The sequence below is a fragment of the Cornus florida genome, unplaced genomic scaffold (assembly GCF_030987335.1).
Source record: "Cornus florida cultivar Cherokee Brave unplaced genomic scaffold, ASM3098733v1 CherokeeBrave_3.0.0_Hap2_Chr11, whole genome shotgun sequence".
In the NCBI taxonomy this organism is placed as follows: domain Eukaryota; kingdom Viridiplantae; phylum Streptophyta; class Magnoliopsida; order Cornales; family Cornaceae; genus Cornus; species Cornus florida.
The window spans coordinates 90,512,000-90,531,268 of NW_026775581.1; the positions used below are offsets into that span (position 1 = coordinate 90,512,000).

Sequence of the window (19,269 nt, forward strand, 5' to 3'; positions counted from 1 at the left end):
CTAGCTAGAAAGCTCTATTTTTGCTCACTCATGGAAGTTTTGAGCTTTTGTGGGGGCACATACATATGAGTGCTTGTAGCCTTGTACAATATTTCTTCAAAAATCATATATATAAACTAAAACATAGAGTAGTACTTGGCTTTTAATACAAGTTTATTGGACACTAATGAAAATTTAGAGTTCAGTGTGTTGGCTTTTGCTTTAATACCACTTTCTGATTTTGCTCTGATACCACTTTGTTGAAAATAGTGGACGGGTTAGAGACACACACAACACGATAATATGGAAGAGGAATTGAAGAAAGAAACACTTAGAAATATATTTTATTTTACTCATACTATTTCATCTTCTTCTCTACTTCTAAAATAGGTATAGTACATGAGTTTATATAGGCTCTAAGACATATGTAACCAATTACATTTCAATGCCCAACTACTCCCACTAATCCCACTAATATTGTATTTAGTAGACTTAACTTTCATGTCTTCCACTAACACAAAAACAAACTCCCACTAACATAGTATTTAGGAGACTTAATTCCCATACCTCTTAGTCTTACATAACTTTCTCCATCAACACCATTTACTACCCCACTAACATAAAATGCACACATGCATCATGTATACCAAATACTTAAAAATACTAATTACAACTAAAATTCTAAAACCAAGTTTATTTTCAACACAGTGCTCTATGTATATAGGCTAAATAAGAACTAAGAAGGGTAACCTTTTCTTTTGTGGACTATTAACATTTCCATCCAATTAAGCATGAGACATTCAAATCATTTAGCAGTCTCGCGACATACAGTTAATTTCAATATATTAGGGTTGTTGTGAACTCAGGTGAGCCACAAAACAGTCCCATTCAAATTTATTTGGAAGGCCAGAATATTAATCTCTCCTCGTTGTAGCTATTCCCACTTGAATTTTATCACTTAAATCTTACAAGTGCATGCAGTTACTGGCTGGGCACTGTTCCACTGATTTCTAAAACTACTAGTTTATTGAACAACTTGTTTGCTTCCCTTTCAATTCAAAAAGGTATAAACACTTTGAAGTTAGCATTTTAGTATGAAAATTTCAGATGCTGGTTTCTTATTCCAAATGTAGCCATTTTCTTCTTCCTCCTCTTCTTCATGTTGGTTTGATAGAATTAAAAAAAAAAAAAAAAAAAAAAAAGAAAAAAAAAAAAAAGAAAGAGTTATGGTCACAAAATTTTAAAGAACATTATAGTGGTAGAGATATGATTCTATAATTTACACTAAAAAATAAAGCAATGTTCTGATGCTATATCAGTTAAAACAATATAAGTCTAAATGTAAAGACATCACACAAAATAATTAACCTCTTCAAATGCATATTAAGTTTAAATAAGGAAAATACATATATCCAACACTCTCCAAGTCAGTTCCAACAGCACTCTCTGCCGTACAATAATAGTCCACCTAAGTAGAGTTTTATTTATTTGGAATAGAAATTTCTGGTCTGAGTAGTACTTGCCTATATTATCAGTACAAAGGGTAGCAGAGAAATGCAACAACTAATTAAAGCATTACCATTTAGCTTTATTATGTACAGAAACCAGGATCGAGACTTCCTTTTCTTGTATGTCCTATAATTAATTAGTATATATTATATATCTAAGTTTATTACTTATAATATTATATATATGCTCTCACTTCCACAGGTCAATTTGGCAACTTGGGGTGGACATTGAGGCATATTCTGAAGCCGATTCTTGCCTCTTTGATTCGGATAGCATGTTCAAGTGTTCAGCCACTTGAAAGGAAGCTGCATTCGAATATGTGGTCTCCTTAGCAGCATCTTCTTGGCTGAGCTGAGATGCAACAAATTTGTCCAGGACTCGCCAATCTGTCACTTGATCAACTGCTTGCTCATTGTTATTACCATAAAGCGAGTTCTTATTTTGTTGATTGTTCACATGTTCTTCTTGTGTGAGCGTCGAGGACTGCAAAGTGCTTCCGTTGTTGCTATCAAAACCATATGGAACCACGGAGTTGCAGCTGACACCAGCAACAGATTGTTGAACTTGTGGGCTTTCTAACTGAGGGAGCTGGAGGAAAGCATCATGAGACATGTTGTACTGCAACTCAAGCTCTTGTTTACAAGGGTAGTGGTGTTGGTATGAAGCATAGGGCTGTGAAATCTGCCTAGGGGAATCGAAATCTGGCATGAATGAAACTTGATCATCATACCAACATGGCGATTCATGCTCACCCATCTTCCGCACTGTTGCCAATCGCTTCTTGAAAACCCTACATACAACCCATCCCTCTTCCTGTTGCAATTACACATATCATCTTAGGGACAAATACTTAATGTTTGTTTTCTGTTTGTGATTGTAAGGCTATAAATATGGATAGAAATTAATGAAACCACTGGTGCATGAAGGATGTGCATTCCATGCATGGTATGTTCATTTAGTACACTTGACGAGAGTTAGAACTGATCCATTTAACATATGACACTGAAATTCAATAAGAATCCATTTTCAGATATTTGTCGACAATCCATTTTGAAGTTTTCAGTTGTTAGATATAGTGTTCAATTATTAAACAGGTATAAGTATACGGGAATCCATTTTCTGTAGTAAAAATCTCTCATAAGTACTAGAAATTAAGACACATTTAATATGAGTGGAGGCATGTGTAGTTAAAATACATAGACAGCTTTATATTATGAGAATTGTTATTAATATGAATTCAGTATAGTCTGGACAATGATTCCGAGAATGCTATATATATGAGCAAACAAGTTCTAGCAATGCAATGATGCCTTCATAGTTAAATACATTCTTAACGCTTGCAGTGATGTCTTAAAATCGAGAATGTGATTGTACAACATATATATATATATATAATGGCATAGATAAATTGATAAAGAAATATGTTGAACAAAGTATGGCTCAGTTACTTGCCTGAGGAGTTGCATTTTCATTTGTTTCTAGCCTATACTCGTGCATGATCCAATCCGACTTCTGTCCATTTGGGGCTCGACCTTTATAAAACACCAAGGTCTTCCTCATGCCAACCAAACTATGCTTACAGTAAATAGCCTTGTCTCTGCCTGTAGCTTTCCAAAATCCTGCTTTTGTAGCTCTGTTAGTGCGAGTTCCGGTGGGATACTTCTTATCTTTGTGACTAAAGAAGTACCACTCATTTTGTTCTTCAGTTCCTATCTTGCAAAGCTCTGTTCAAATTAACAAGAAAAAGAAACACAGGAATAGTCAGTATTATAAGATATACATGGTATGTATCATGGATGATAGAATTGTGTGTGCGTGTGCGCGCGCGGTTGTGGTGTTTGATACCTTGAAGATCCCATGGCTCAATTTTGTAGAGATCAACATCTCTAATGACATCTAGATCAATTCTTCTTGAAGCAATTTTTTTTCTAAGGTAGTAATCAACGAGTTCTTCATCTGTGGGGTGGAATCTAAAACCAGGAGGAACATGCGAAAAAGTATTCATATTCTCCCAGGTTCGATTGATAACCTGGATTTGCAATTGCACAGGTTATGAGCTGTTTGAAATTTAATCTTATAGTATACTCATATCTATTTGAGTATGAAGAAAACTTTTAACATATAAAAGCATAAATGACCAGTTTTCTCAGTTTAGTATGGTGTTTCAATTCAGAAGTTATCTACCTCAGTTGTAAAAAATAATCGACATGTTTGGTTCAGTAGTCTGAAAAAGTCCTTGAATCACTTTCAACTACTGTTTCAGATTTTTTTTTTTAAACAATTGACAGTTTGAAACTTCATTTTGCCAAAAGTTTTATGAGATTCAATTTAAAATGACGTAATGTCAGTCTTCAGAATTCTCGAAAACTGATTTCAGATAATTGAAACTGACTCACTAAAAAGATGCTAAATTCCATATACTAGTATTTATGATATAGTTTTTGTACCCATTGGCCACATAGTAAGTTCTAGGACTTTTACTACAAGCATCTAAATATATGAGGGTTTTAGTTACTACAAACATCTAAATATATATATATGCATGTATGCGCGAACGTGTGTATTTTCAAGCAAAACAGGTTAGAATCTGAAATATGTGATCTATATGCGCATGTATTAACCAGTAAGTCACTTGAGAACTTATGACATTGTTATCACTCTTCAAACAATTTTTTCATAACTTGCAATGACAAGCAACAGGTTCCAAACGATTGAAATTAACTCTATATACATATATATACTCGTATATCTTTGAAGCATGTAGCTGACATGCCAGACAATTGTTTAACAAGCATGATGATTGAAGAAACTGTTGAAAAATGTCAACCTTAAGAGTCAAAACTTTTCTTTATTGCCAAAAAGAGAGAAATTTAAAAAAGAAAAAGGAAAAAAAAAAAAAAAAAAAAAGGAGTGTTGTATATACTGTATGATATAGGATGAACTCTATAATGTAAAATTTAGTGGTATGAATGAATTTGACTCATAGGGAACACAAAAACAGAAATCTCTAAGTGTACATATTGAACAGATGGTTGATCATAGAGATGAAGCGAGCATCGATCATGCAGTGAAGAAAAGAAAAAATGTCTCCACCCAAACGTGATAATACCTGTTTTAAATTATGAACAGATCCAACATCAAGCATGCTATGAATAATGCATGGTTGTATAAATAGATCTAAGAAACAGGCTAGTTATTATTGTCGTTATAAAATAGAAAAAGAAAACTACTCAATTAACTTGGCTAATTGCTTGAGGAATGTCAGTACTGAATGAAATTTAGTATAAATAGAAATGTGTGCTCATAAAGGTGAATGCTAGCTAGTTAAGAATATTGTGTAATCAAAGTATAATATAAAATACAAAAAAGTATTCATTTACACAAAACAATTAAAGAAATGTTAAAATTATGGCTTATCATACATAAAATTATAACTTGAAAGGCCCTCGAGACTGGCTAATTGACATGTTATAGACATATATACATATATATATACACACATATACATAATATTTAAGATAACTAAATCAATTGCAATCAGGAAGACTAATATATTGTAATTTTTCTTCAGGAATCTTATCATTTATCTAGGAAGTCCTAAATGGCTGAACCAAACAATCCCAATTACTTAATATAACTAATCGCATTCCTTGGGAAAGGATTTAGACAGAACCATTTAGATATGATATGAGATCTAGCAATAACAATCTCAAATTGGGAAAAAAGAAGAAGGAACAAAGAAAGAAAAAGGAAAATTGAGGATAACCACTTGTCCTTCTCTTCAAAATGTCATCAAAACCATTGACAGATTTTTTTTTACAAAAAAAAAAAAAAAAAAAGGCGACTACGCCTATAGAGATGGTGAACATGGGAGCGCAGGAATGGAACATAGAATATGAAAGGTAAAGGATCGGACATGAGATATCTAAATGACAAAACCCAAAGTGAATAGTCAGATCAAAGAGTGACTTGTTTGCAATCAGATCAAACAGTCATTCCAGGTATGTGTGTGTGTGTGTGTGACCAATCAAAAAAAATATTGTGGTAAGCATCCTCAAAAACTTAATTGATACTTTAACCATAAAAATGATGAACATTATAAGAATGAAGCCAATTGAAAAGTTAGGACCAACTCAGAAACAAGAAAATAAGAAAGAAATTTAAAAAAAGAAAAAAAAAAAAAAAGGAGAAGAAGAAGAAGATGAACAAGAAGAAGAAAAGAGAACACAACCTTGATGATAATCCACTACTGTATACCCTATCCAACGCTATCAAAAAATTCTTCCACAGATCTGGGTTGAACCCAATCTAGCTCGTTTCCACCAACCAATGAAGAGATATAAAAGAAACTTTGAAGGCTCTCTAGCTTTTGTCACTAACTCCTGCAAGTACTTTTTGAGCCCACTGAACCGGCAGACAAAAAAGAAGCAAAAAAAGAGAGATGGTCGGAACTAAAACTATTTCCTCGGGAATTGAACTGATCAAGAAACTGTTTGTTTGTTTCTACTCTCAGAAAAATCAATCAAACTGTCCTGTGCTTGTCAAGAAACATCAGATCCCGAGAAAAGAAAGGAAGAGAAAGCAAAGGAAAAAGGAAAAAGGAAAAAGGAAAGGTTTTCAAGGAATGGGAAAATAGAGATGAGATAGGTTTAAATAAGAAACATGCATATGCATCACTTGATTATCTCATGCCATATATCACTCTCATTCTCTCTCTCTATATATAATATATATATATATATATTCTCTCGATCTCTCTTTGATCTTTCAATCGATTGAATGGAAGCTTAATTGTTGGAAAAGCTTTGCGCGGAAAACTGGTGGCGGTAAACTCCCACCAGCAACTGATGGAGACCAGAAAGTGAATCTAATGTTCTTTTCTGTTATCTCAGGTTGCCGGAGAGAGAGAGCCCCAAACAGTGAACGTCCAAAGCTGACGGCAATTGATCACTAAGCCTTCTTAAAGCCCCCACCCGACCATAAAGAATGTTTTCTTAAGATACTATATTATTTTATTTTTTATTATATCAAGCAAAGTTTATATACAATGGGTGACATTTTTTTGGTGATGACATAATCCTAGTTTCTATGTAACTTTATTTCCCACTTAATCTACATAGAGTACCATTAAATTGTCTCAAAGTTTGTTTGTTAGTTAATTAAGATAAATTTTATTAATATTTATGCCTACAAGATGGGCTACAAGCACCAAAAACAAACTTAGATCACCCAAAATTTATTCTAGCGGGGAACCAACAAAGGAGTTCTATTCGGAACGATTGAGGGCTAGTTGTTGATCGACCTTAATATATTATCATTAACTATTGCTTAAATGTATATATATTGATATAGTATTATTATATATAAGTAAAATTGTATACATCATGAATAGACTCAACAAATCTTGTATTGACGAGAGACTAGTGCATTAGGTTAGCCCTTTTATTATTTGTGTATGTAAGTGTATGTGTGTGTGTATATATATATGTATATGATGTGAAACTATTTCAACGATGTATCTTTTTGAGGTATAACAACAATGTAAATCTCGAGCATCTATACTCACTTGCAAATTACAAATATCAATTATACTAAAATTGAAACTTAAAATCTCAATATAGTAACCTAGAGATCTTACTATCTCAACAACACTACGATTTATTAATGACCTTGTTGATCATGAGAGTACCTGCAAATGCTTCCTTTGTTTTTAAACTCGGTTTAATTTCTTACTCAGAAGAGGCAAATCTATTTAATTGATCGAAGACGAAAAAAATTGAAATCTTCATATAATCCTAGTTACTTACTACATTAAATGCAAGCTTGATTGGATCATTTTTTTCATTTAGCAGCGTTATTAAATTCAAACAGTGAAAAAAATTAAAAATCAAATATGAGTTAAGTGAAATAATCCTCCACTAATTTTTCACATTATAGCTAACTTCATAGTTCGAATGTCCAAGTGCATGTACGTGTCACACACAAAACCTAGTAAGTATGACACTACTAGGTTTAAAATATCTTACGAGCAGCGTAATTAAGACACAACTTCCTCTTGTTAGTGTCTTAATAAGAAGTTGGTAAGAGCTCTGTAGTTATATAGCTAGCAAAAATAAATTATCAAGCTTGAGGCTTGAACAATACAAAAAGATCACACTTTTTGGAGTTAATTAATTAGAGTTTACAAAAAGATTAAGCAAAACCTTTCTAAGGTTCAGAGGATAAGCTAATTAAATATCGTCATTAGTTTCTTTATACCTGGATTAACAGACACACAGTCACGCACATAAAACACACGCATACATCAGTAGAATCCCTCACCAGCAATAGCACGCGACCTCTGGTTGGTTGGTTCACAATTTTATATACATATACATTCTCTTTTTACAACCTGTCACGAGTTGTGGACCCCATGGACCGACCCATTCGAATACGACAGAGACATCTCTCCAAATACACCTTTTAAAATTTTTTTTTTTTTGAAATAATAATAAAAAAGTTGAAAGCTCATCTGAGCCGCTAAGCCATTTACGGATTGACGACGGTGCCGGTGAACAGTGGGTCCCACATGAACGGAATGATGGCTCGGGACTGTGTACGTGGCGGCCGGTGGTCCGGCGTGGGCTGCCCCATTGATCATTAAGCTCGCAATTTGTAGTGCAAAGTGGGGTCCACACCGTTATCTATCCCCGTTCTGACGTGGGTCCCAATTTTATTTTGTTTCTGCCAGATAAGCTGATGCATTTTGTGATCGACACGTAAGCAGAAATTTAACTTTTATTTTGTTTCGGTCAGATAAGGTGATGCATTGTGTGATCGACACGTAAGCAGAAATTTAGCATAGTGCTTGTGCGTGCCGATAAGTTAATCGACACCTTCACTTTTCCCTCTGCAATCTGCATAGTTAAGGAAATAACGGCATTAAAAGATTTACAAAGTCTCATATTATATACAGTATTATATATGTTTATATGTATATTTTGTAATATTTATATATATATAGGCATGTATAGAAGTGAAGCAAAAGTCACATACGCTATAAAAGTGTCATCTTGGCCCACCAACAATGCTTGCGTGGCAATTGTGTCTACTCGTGATAGGTTCATTTCTAGAAGCCCCAGTTGGAGGGCATATGTTCCATAATGATGATTTAAGGTTGTATTTGAATACAACATTAGATTGGTATACATTTTATACATTGCCAAAAAAAAAAAAATGAGTATTGGGAAAAATAACCATTATGTAGAATTCATCATCGAATTGCTTATGCAATTGTAGACCATAAAATATCCCTTTGACCGTTTGCTTTGACAAGTTTTTTCTTTAATTTTAAAGTAATTTTAAATTTATTATAGTAAGAATCGCAAATCAGCTCAAATGTTTATAAATAAATCGATCTCAACTCAATCAAAGTCCGGTTTGAGCTTGTTTGCAAAACTAAGTTTAAAATTTTAGTAGAACCCAAACAATTCATAATTGGACTCATTAAGCTCATGCAATTAGTATTGATGATCGTGAACCGGTTTCGTAAAAATGACTTGTTTGTAAGGAGGGGAGTTCTTTAAATTACTAATTACTTTTTCTCCTTAACAATCTTAGAGAATGAGCTTGAGACTAATATCAAAACTGATTAAACAAGCAAATTAGTTGAGCTAGAAACACTTTGTATCGACTCGGACTTTGTGTTCAACAACCTAACTTAGAGATCGATCTTGACCGGGCAAAACTGAGCTTGGTTAGTCACATTTGTAATCTACTAATGACAATATTGTAAATATGTGTACGTTTGCTTAAATATTTAAAAAAAAAAAAAAAGTCAAAGAAAAATGAAAATTACATTTGGGATTAAACTTTATTTGTCAACATGCAATTAAAAAAAAAAAAACAATGAAATGAAATTTCCCATAATATATTTTTTTTTCCTTCAAATTTTTATTACACGTTAAGTTATTTACGAGTAAATGAATTAATAGAGTGTTTGCCAGAGTCTAGCATTCCTAGTATAAATATTAGTATAATTTTTATGTAGGTGATTTTTAACTTAATAAAAAATTAATTGAGTTACTAATGGTGTTATAATTGTCTTGTGTTATGCTAAAAAATGGCGATTAATGTTTAACTAGTGAGTAGGGTAAGTTGAGTAGATGTAGTAGTGGGGGTGAGATTGGAACTAGTGGGCTTGGGGAGCCCACTTAAAATCATTGTTAAAATAGACTCATTATTGTCTCGGTTCCCCACGTTTCACAACTAGCCACCAAGGATGGGCAACACCTTGAGAAAGCCCCCCAATTCTTTTCTTTTCTTTTTTTATTTATTTATACAAAGACATATAATATATATATATATATATAATATAATATATTTTTTTGTGTGTGTGTGGTGGAAAGGTATTGTAGCTTGTGACAGCGGATCACACCGTATTGCATTGCTCGTATAATGAAAATGCACTATTTACTGAATAAGTATACTAATTACATAATTTTTTGATTCACTCATTATCTACTTGTCAATGAAAATGAAAAATTTAGGAGTAATCATTTTTACTTTGATTTTGTGACACAAGATTCTGCTTAATTATTCCCCTTCCCCTCTTAAAAAAATATAGAATAATAATAATAATAATTTTTGTTAGTAAGGGAGTAAATTGACTTTATTGTACATTCTGAAGAGAAATTAAGAATAAAAATTTATAAATTATAAAATTGTCCAAATGGTTTTGGTTATAAAGTCATTTTAACTTCTTATCAAAGAACAACTAACCATGGGGATAAAATGCAATTTTTTAAAATAAATCAAAGGAGTCATTAGCCAAAAATATAATTTAAAAAAGTTATGTAATACAAAATTTAATGTAATAGGATAAAGTGCAATTTACGATGTTATCTCTTATCGGGCTTGAATACTCTCAACCTCTTTTTCAGAGAAAAGATATCATACATACTCTATTTTGAATATATGTACTAAACCTCTTCAATACACTTTTGAGTATTGTCTTTTTTTTTTTTGGTCGATATTTAGCTTTGGGTAGTGTATATTTCGACTGAAGTATCTCCCAAGAGTATATATGTGTATTACCTGTAAAAGATATGGAGTAAAGCTTGGGCAATCTCAATACAAGTAGGCCGTAAGTTTCATTTCTTATTTTTATATTTGTAATGTACAGTAATGGTGTACATCAATAAAGACGACTGTTTATCCAATATTTGGTATAATGTGTGTGTGTGTTTGTGTTGTATATATACATATAGATACATGTATATTGGATAATCAATTTTCAAGGGGAGGGAAGAAAAAAAAAAAAAAAACACAACTTAATTCAATTCATAATGAGTATGATCAATTATTTTTTCTTAACTAAGAATACCGCAAAATAGCATGTCAAAAAATAAAAATTTAGTAATCAATATTCAAATATTATGTCATTATTCTATAATATATAGTAAAAAAATTAAAAATAAATAGTGAAAAAGGAGGTAAAAAATTATCAAATATGAACATTATGTTCATATTTTTGCAGTAAAATTTAAACAACGAAAAAAAAAAAAAAGAAAAAAAAGAAAAGAGAGAGAGAGAGAGACAGAATAAGAAGAGAGAAACATGTTATTGCACATACATTGTATATGAGTGCAAGAATAAAAAATAATAAATAATAAGAGGAGGAAAATAAATAAAAGAAGAAAAAATAAATAAATAAATAAAATGAAAGGACTTTGAAGAGGAAAATTATGATTTTGTTGAAGAGAGTGAATGCAACTTTTTGTTCTGAAGGGATCAAAGAAACTTGAAAAAGGTGAAAAAAGTAAAAGAGAAAATAAAGAAAGAGTTAGAGAGATTGTTTGAAGGGTGAATTTTATGGGGATATTGTGTAATTTTTTTTTAAAATTACATATACTAATATATATAAGTACACACACATATGTCCCCTGGCCCAAATGTGGATCCGTTTCCGACTTCATGTACCCACTTTTTATGGTTCAACAATCATTTTCAAGAATTTCATTATTTTTGTCACTAATTTTTATAATTAGCTCATATTCAAATATAGCTTGTATTTTTTTTTTTTTTTTCCAAACATTCAAGCCAACGCACACAAATTTACAATATTTCTCAAAACTCAAATTCTAAATTTTCATTTTGAGTAGAAAAGATTATAACATATGAACTGCTCATGACTTGATAATTTATAGACAATAGCCGTGACAAATTGATACTTACTGCCTTTTGATTTTTATACATATGGGTATAATGTTATATTTGGTGTGGAGGGATAGAATGCTGAGTCCAACTATTCTTTATTTGGTATGTAATTTAAAGTAGAAATGGCCATTTCATTATAATGAAAATTTATTCATGAGAATGAAAATCCATTTCCTAGCTAAACTTATGAAATAGCTATTCCATTCTCAAGTAAATTTTTTTTTTTTTTTTTTTAATCAACTTTCCAAAAAACCCTCTTGTTCCAGGTCCAAAAATCACCATTACCTTTTACTACCACTACCACTGACTTTCACCATTACCGCTACAGATTTTCACCACCGCCTACCGCTACAGATTTTCACCACTACCTACCGCTTTCCACCATACCTTCCTTTGCACAACCACCACCGCCACCACCTTTCGCTACGCCCACCGCCACCACCTTTCACTACTACGCCTACCGGCACCGCCACCGACTTTCACTACAGCGACCACCTTCCACCACTACCGCCGCCACCATCTTTCACCACCACCACCTTCCACCACCACTACTGCCTTCCACCACTAGCATCGGCCATCACTACCACTGTCTTTCACCACCACCACTGCCACCACCTTCGCCTTCCACCACCACCAGACCACTTTCCACCACAACCACCGCCGTCGTCACCACCATCACTTTCCACCGCCGCAGCTGCCATCGCTTACCACCACCCCCACCACCGCTACCTCCATTTCCTTCCACCACCACTGTCATCGCTTTCTACCACTACCACCACTGCCTTCATTGCTTTCCACCACCACCACTGCAGTCACCTCCATTGGCTTCCACCACTGCCACCCATCCCACTTTCTCCTTCCACCACCACCACACTATTGCCACCACCAATACCACTGCCACATTCCACCAACACTACCGCCGCCTTCCAACATCACCACCTACACCATTACCGCTTTCCGCCTCCACCACCATCGTAACCACCGCCATTACCACTATTTATTTTTAAAAAATTATAGAAGAATATCATTTTGTTAATTAAATTTTTTTGTTACTAAGAGAGATATTTTGGAGAATTCAATTTGAAATTTATTTCATTCTAAATTTTAAATTAGTCCAGCCAAACACTAGAATGATTATTATCATTTTATTCCTACACATTTCATATTTACAACTAAACAATAAAATGAAAATGGTCATTCTATTTCATTTCCATTCTTATTCCATTCTCACTTGCAGACTATTCTATTTCTGCACACCAAACACAGCATAAGAGTATTGTTTTGTCTCGGTACACAAATATATAGATATATATATAGAGGGAGTCAAATTTTTATTTTTATTTTTATTTCACAAAGGAGCTATTCCAATACTTACGGATGAGACTAAATCCACTTCAGCACACCGGTAACACCTCACAAATTATACACATTAGACAAGATCGGACAAATTCAAGACCAACAAGCAACATAGAAGGAGTCAATTAAAAAGAAATATACGTTTGTGTTGATTTGATGATGATATAGCAGCAGCAAGTGCCATCTTTTGACATGTTAATAACATGCGCATAACCACGCGGCAGACAAATTGGATTCAAAGGATAATATGTAACTTTATATCACTGTCGTCTCAAAAACATAATCATACATGACCTAATTTTAGCATGTGACCGTTTGAAGCTGAAAGAAGAAGACTAGCCAACCTCACATCTCAACCACATTATCCCCAACTTTCAAAGGACAGTAATTTCAACATTCTCACCTTAATTTCATTCATGGTCTTCTGGTAAATTTATTCCCTCAATGTATATGCAATTTTTTCAGACATTGTGTATAGGTGTGACCAACAAAGGGTAATAGAGGAAGGAAGATGAAATTTGTTGTATTATGACCTTGTGTTGCTTTCTTTTATCCACATAAATACTTACAATACATAAAAAAAGAATTGCGAATTTTACTAATTTTAATTTGAAAATTTCAATTATATGCTGATGAACATAACTTAAAAAGTAATTTTTAAATCATTACAAAAGGACTTTAGTTATGAACACACTCGCTTTTGCAAGTGGTCGGTGGTATTTTCCCTCCAAACTCTATCGTTTAAAACTTTAAAAAAGCATTTCTCAATTCTATGAAGGACTTTTGAATATTACGAAATTCTTGTTGGTTGGGTTTAAAAGAATTTGAATTATTAAAATTTTGATAGTTATACGGGTAAAGTACAAAAGTAAATAAATAATTAATAATAATAATAATAAAAATAATAATAATAATAATAATAATAATAATTATTATTATTATTATTATATATACAAAATATGCATTTATCAAATTCCCTGACAATTTATCAAATTGAGCAAATAAGAATAATTCTTCAATTTCAAGATTGAAATACCTAATGTGTCCTTCAGACAAAATAAAAACAAAAACAAAAACAAAAAATAAAGAAATAAATAAGAGCATTATTTTTTTACTTTTTTTGTTTTTTATTTTTTATTTATTGAAAAAATACCTAAAATTTCCTCAAGGCTCTTTTGGAATTTATATTAAAAAAAAAAAAAAAGTGGTCAAAATTAACTATCAAAGGACAATTTGCTTCAAAATTTTAAAATACATGTATTTATATAAACATAATAAAATAATAGTGTGTTTCTTGCGCATTTTATATATATATAGCGAAGGTTTTTATTTATTTATTTTGCACTACCCCTAGTTATATTAGTTTAATGATTACAAAATTATATTTAATTTTTTCATAATTTTTATAGACAATTTTAGATTGGACTATTTTTAGAATTTCTTCCGTGCATTTAAATACAGGTGCCGTAAGAGCCAATCGACTAAATTCATCGTTCATTAATAAAATATTTTTATCAATGGGTCAGTGACCTAGTGGTATCAATTTCTTAACTCCTAAAAGGAGGTCAAGAGTTCAAGTCTTACAAGAGACATATACATGAGTACCAACTAAAAATAAATAAATAAATAAAATATTTCTCTTTGAACATCTCACCTTATGCAAACAAAAATATATTTTAATTACATGGCATTTGAGAGAACCAAAACGGCTACCTTGGACAAAATTTCTTTTAATTTTAAATTGTTGATTCACTACTTCTAAACATAACTTTAGTCCCTTTAGATGTGTTGCAGAGGAATTGCAATGGAATAGATCCTCAAATCACCGGTTAGATGTTACCAACAGGACAAAAGCGTGGTACAAATCCTCCTCTCCATAGGAAAATTTGGGAGCTCGAGTCTCCAAGGTATAAGTGTGTGTTTGTTTAAAATTCCAAAAAAACTAAATGTACGTCGCTTGAGTATAATCATATTTAGGGTAAATTATACTAATCATCTGAGATTTTGTGTTGTGCTCGACCACATTCTAACATTTTCATTTCAATAAATTTGTTGACCAAGTTTTATTAAATAACAATTTCGGTCATTACTGATATAAAATGCAATATAATATATTATTATAATATAAGAGTATTACTAACTTTTACATTCAAAGTTATTTTTCGTCAATTGATTAACAAGTTTAGAAAAGATCAAAATAATAAACACTAAACAATTACTCCTATGTAATTGTTAAACTCTCAAGAGAAGTCGGTGTAAATTGCTATTAGATTGTGTTTGGCGACATAAAATTGGAGTCTTAGAATCGTAATTGGTGGGATTGGAGAAAATTTTAATTCAATTTTTTTAATTACTTAATTTTTCCAATTTTACCAATTTCAAAACTTTAATTACATGTCATACATAATTTTATATTTACACCGGGACATGACATACATAAATACGCTACATTAGTAATCTATATAAATAAATGTTGTGATTCTAAAAAATTTGCAGTTTTCAATAGACTTTTTAATTTATAATAATAATTATTATTATTATTTTATTTTTATGTTTTTCAATTCTATTAATGGCTAGCTCTAATAATTGCTGCAACTAATATTTCCACTAGGTATAGAACATCATCACTTTACATAATGCTACGGGGTGAATGGTAGCTGTTGAAGATGTCATGACCTTGAAGTGGAGAAAATAATTGTAAATAACTTAATTACACCTACTTAAAAACTTAAATGATTAACAGTCACCAACTCCAAAATAAATAAATAAAATCTCATCCACAAACATATCATATTTCATTTTCTAAAGAATAATAATAATACAATATGCAAGGCATGTTTATTGAAGTGTGTGGCTGTATATAAATACAATAATATACCATCATGAAACAAATGCTTCATAATAAAAGTGTTAATTTATTAATGACAGTTTGACCGTCTGACTTGGAATGAACTAGATGTCAACTGTTTCTCTGGTTACTCTACCCAAAATACACGCAGGGACACACAGTAGCATGATGTGCACTGTTTGTTCCTTAGGACATAATGATTAATAATTACCATTTTGAAAGTCTTTTATAGTTGTATGGTTTGGGCCCTTAACAAATATGAGGTGTGGATTTCTATGTTGGGATTTGAATTTTTTTTTTTTTTAATTAGTAATAATGTTATTAGCAAGGGAGACTATGATCATTGCATTTTGGTTTATGTGTCCCCTACAGAATAATAATTAATGCCAATTATAGCAATAATATTAAGATTAAGAAATGAGAACAAAATAAAGGGTGAGAGAGTAGAATGTGAAATGATTACTGTCATCTTCAATTTTATCATAAAAATGTTGGCATATCCATGAGTTTAACATCTACTACTATCAACTTATCAAGTAGTATATTTTAGGGAGAACATATAAAAGAAATAGAACGACAAGTTTTTTTTTTTTTTTTTTCTTTTTTTCAGTGTATTTTTATTTTTAATGAAACCAAAGTTTTGTCCCTTTAAAATGACTCTTACTATTTCTTTACAAAAAAAGAAAAATTATATATGTAAAATTAGGTACCAATCAGCCTCTAGTTCAGCAGAAGTGTGTTATTTTGTGTTTCGTCACTGTTTTGTACAATTATCACGTCTTTATTGGTGGAAAATTTATGTCCACGGTAAGATTTATTAATTATATTACATGAATTAGAAATAAATGATTTATATCCCTATAAAAACAGGGCTAAATATGAAAATAATAAGGTATAGGTGGCCGGGATGGGATAGAACATATATAAAAATTGAGAAGTCAACCAAGATGCTTATGTCCTGATAATAACATCAGGGAACCTATTCCCCATTGATGTCGTATAAGTGGTGGTGCAGCTTTTGCACCAAGTTTCGATATGATCGAACCCAAACACCCATGATCCGTCCCCATTGTAACAGTATAGTGCTGATGAGTGGTACAAGTGAGCCTGTACGTATAAGGTATTCCTACAAGTTATATTCATGTACCTACAGGCTACAGGGAACACCAACAATATCTAAACGTAGACTATAAGGTTTAGATCCTACATCCTCTGCCTTTTATGTTGTAAATTGCTTTAGCGTTTTTCAACGTATATAAAATATGTTGAAAATAGATGTAATTGCATTATTTTGTGTTTTAGTTGTGTTGAAAAGAAACGAAAATGCATTGAAACACACTACAACAAAGGATCCGGGCTTCCATCGCGTAGACTTCTGCAAGCCTCTACCTAATGTATTGATTCAGTTCCACAAATGTGAACAAGCTTAAAGTTCCAACATCTACTCTATAGAAGCATCTTAAAAGGGCCCATTAGATAGTCCATCTTAAAAGCATGCACATAGACAACTCTTTCTCTAGATCTCTCTCTCTCAAATGCCAGGGTTGCCATGTCCCTTTGCTTTTTTCTCAACTTCCTCGAGAGATCGAAAGTTGATGGCTTGGAAGCATTGACCTTTTGCAAGTGTGAGTTGTTCTTGAGAGAGAGCTTTCGCCAGTACCATTTCCAATAATTAACTGCTAAATGTCCCACAAAGCAGTTGCAGTTGATGAAGAATGAATGCTCTTTAGGGATTGTGTGTGGGGACATTTACAACAGTACAACATAAGACCATCATTGTAGGAGCCCTATATAGGGCTATGTACCCTAGTTCATGTTCACATTTACAGCCAGAAAGCTCTTTTGGTATGTTAAAAGTCCATCTTAAAAATTGTGAGTCACAATTTCATCCCATATTAAAAAAATTTCTCAATAAATGTGAATCATAATTTCGTCCCATGTTAAAAGTTTATCTCAAAAATTGTGAATCACAATTTCTGAAATGAACTTTTAATATGAAACAAAGGTAATACTAGATAAGCTGTTATTCATTATTAACATAAACCTTAAAATTAGAGCACTATTTTGATTTAAGACCTTTATATTCAAGACATCATAGTTTTTTTTTTAAAGACATTTTAACTTGATCAAAATTGCCTCATATATTTATAAGATTAAATAATGTGTCCAAAATAGTATTAAATATTTTTAAGTTTGTGCTTTTATTTATTTATTTTTTTTTACATCTTTGACGTCTTCTAGCAAAATTAATGACAACCAACAGTACTCCATGTTCTATCGATAGGTACCTGAAGAGTTACAACTGTTGCACTCATATCAGTGGTAGGTAATTGATAATGCTATACTAATGATATACTGTAACTCCATAATCAATGTTTACGTTGATGGATAAATATAAAACATTTAATTAATTAAGCTTTAGACATGGTCTACCAAGAAGTAGGGGAGGGACATTGATTTCACTAACCCAGCTCTACCTTACTTTGTCTTCTAGTATGTGTTTAGACTATGAACCCATGTGGTGTGTTTTATGCTAATTACGAATTACTGCTGAGGTGCTATTTAACAATTTAAACCAATCATTAATTTTGAATAAAATACATGCTTATTCAATAATATGAATGTCACTTAAAACCAATAAATTTTTAAGTAAAAGAGACTGAATATTCAAAAAAAATAAATAAATAAAATATGGGTATGAAAGAAATTTTCACTTTATGAACCCTTAAAATTTTAGTTTTATAGAATATCATCTAAACAAAAATTTTTTCATATTAATTTTTTTAACTAAAATCACATGGTGGTTTGGTGTAACGGATGGGTGCTTCACAATATGATTCAAAAGCCTAAGACCATCTCTAATACAAAATGTCATTTTTGCATGCCAAATCTATATTTTAAGAGAAACTCCAGTGTTAAAATGATATATTTTTACAATTCTGTTTCAATTGTGCATTTCATTCAAAATGTTATTTTTTGACACAATTATCATTATTTTCAACAACCAATTTTTTATTTTATTATTATTTTTTTTTGGTGAGTGTTTATATTTTATTTAGCTTATTTGCCGCAACTTTTGAATTAAAAGACAAGCTCTAGTTTGTGCTATATTTGGTGGTTCATTTAACAGCCCATTAGAGAGCCCATGTTAAACTCACCTGCTATATTTTGATATTGACAGCCCATTGGAGTTGCTCTAAGATATTAGGTGGGGTTAATACCCCGTCCATATATGCCTAATCATTGTCTCATTCAAATATGACGTGGGACAAGCTACCCCACTAAGGTTGGTTCTATGATTGGAAGCCATAAAACCATGTTTAATGGGCCGTAGAGAATTTCTGTTGCAGGAGGAAGAATTTTGAGCTTGATATAGAAGT

The 19,269-nt window shown here is 31.9% G+C and overlaps 1 protein-coding gene across 1 annotated transcript; it reads right to left on the reverse strand.

The window, feature by feature from the left end:
* Window positions 1-1,159: 1,159 nt before the first annotated feature.
* Window positions 1,160-6,424, reverse strand: LOC132285768 (NAC domain-containing protein 7-like). The gene is made up of 4 exons (XM_059787987.1): window positions 5,720-6,424; window positions 3,334-3,517; window positions 2,941-3,212; window positions 1,160-2,301 (listed from the first exon to the last, which is right to left on the reverse strand). The coding sequence occupies exons 2-4, from the start codon at window positions 3,491-3,493 to the stop codon at window positions 1,678-1,680; spliced, it is 1,056 nt and encodes a 351-aa protein (XP_059643970.1). The 5' UTR covers window positions 3,494-3,517; window positions 5,720-6,424; the 3' UTR covers window positions 1,160-1,677.
* Window positions 6,425-19,269: the final 12,845 nt, after the last annotated feature.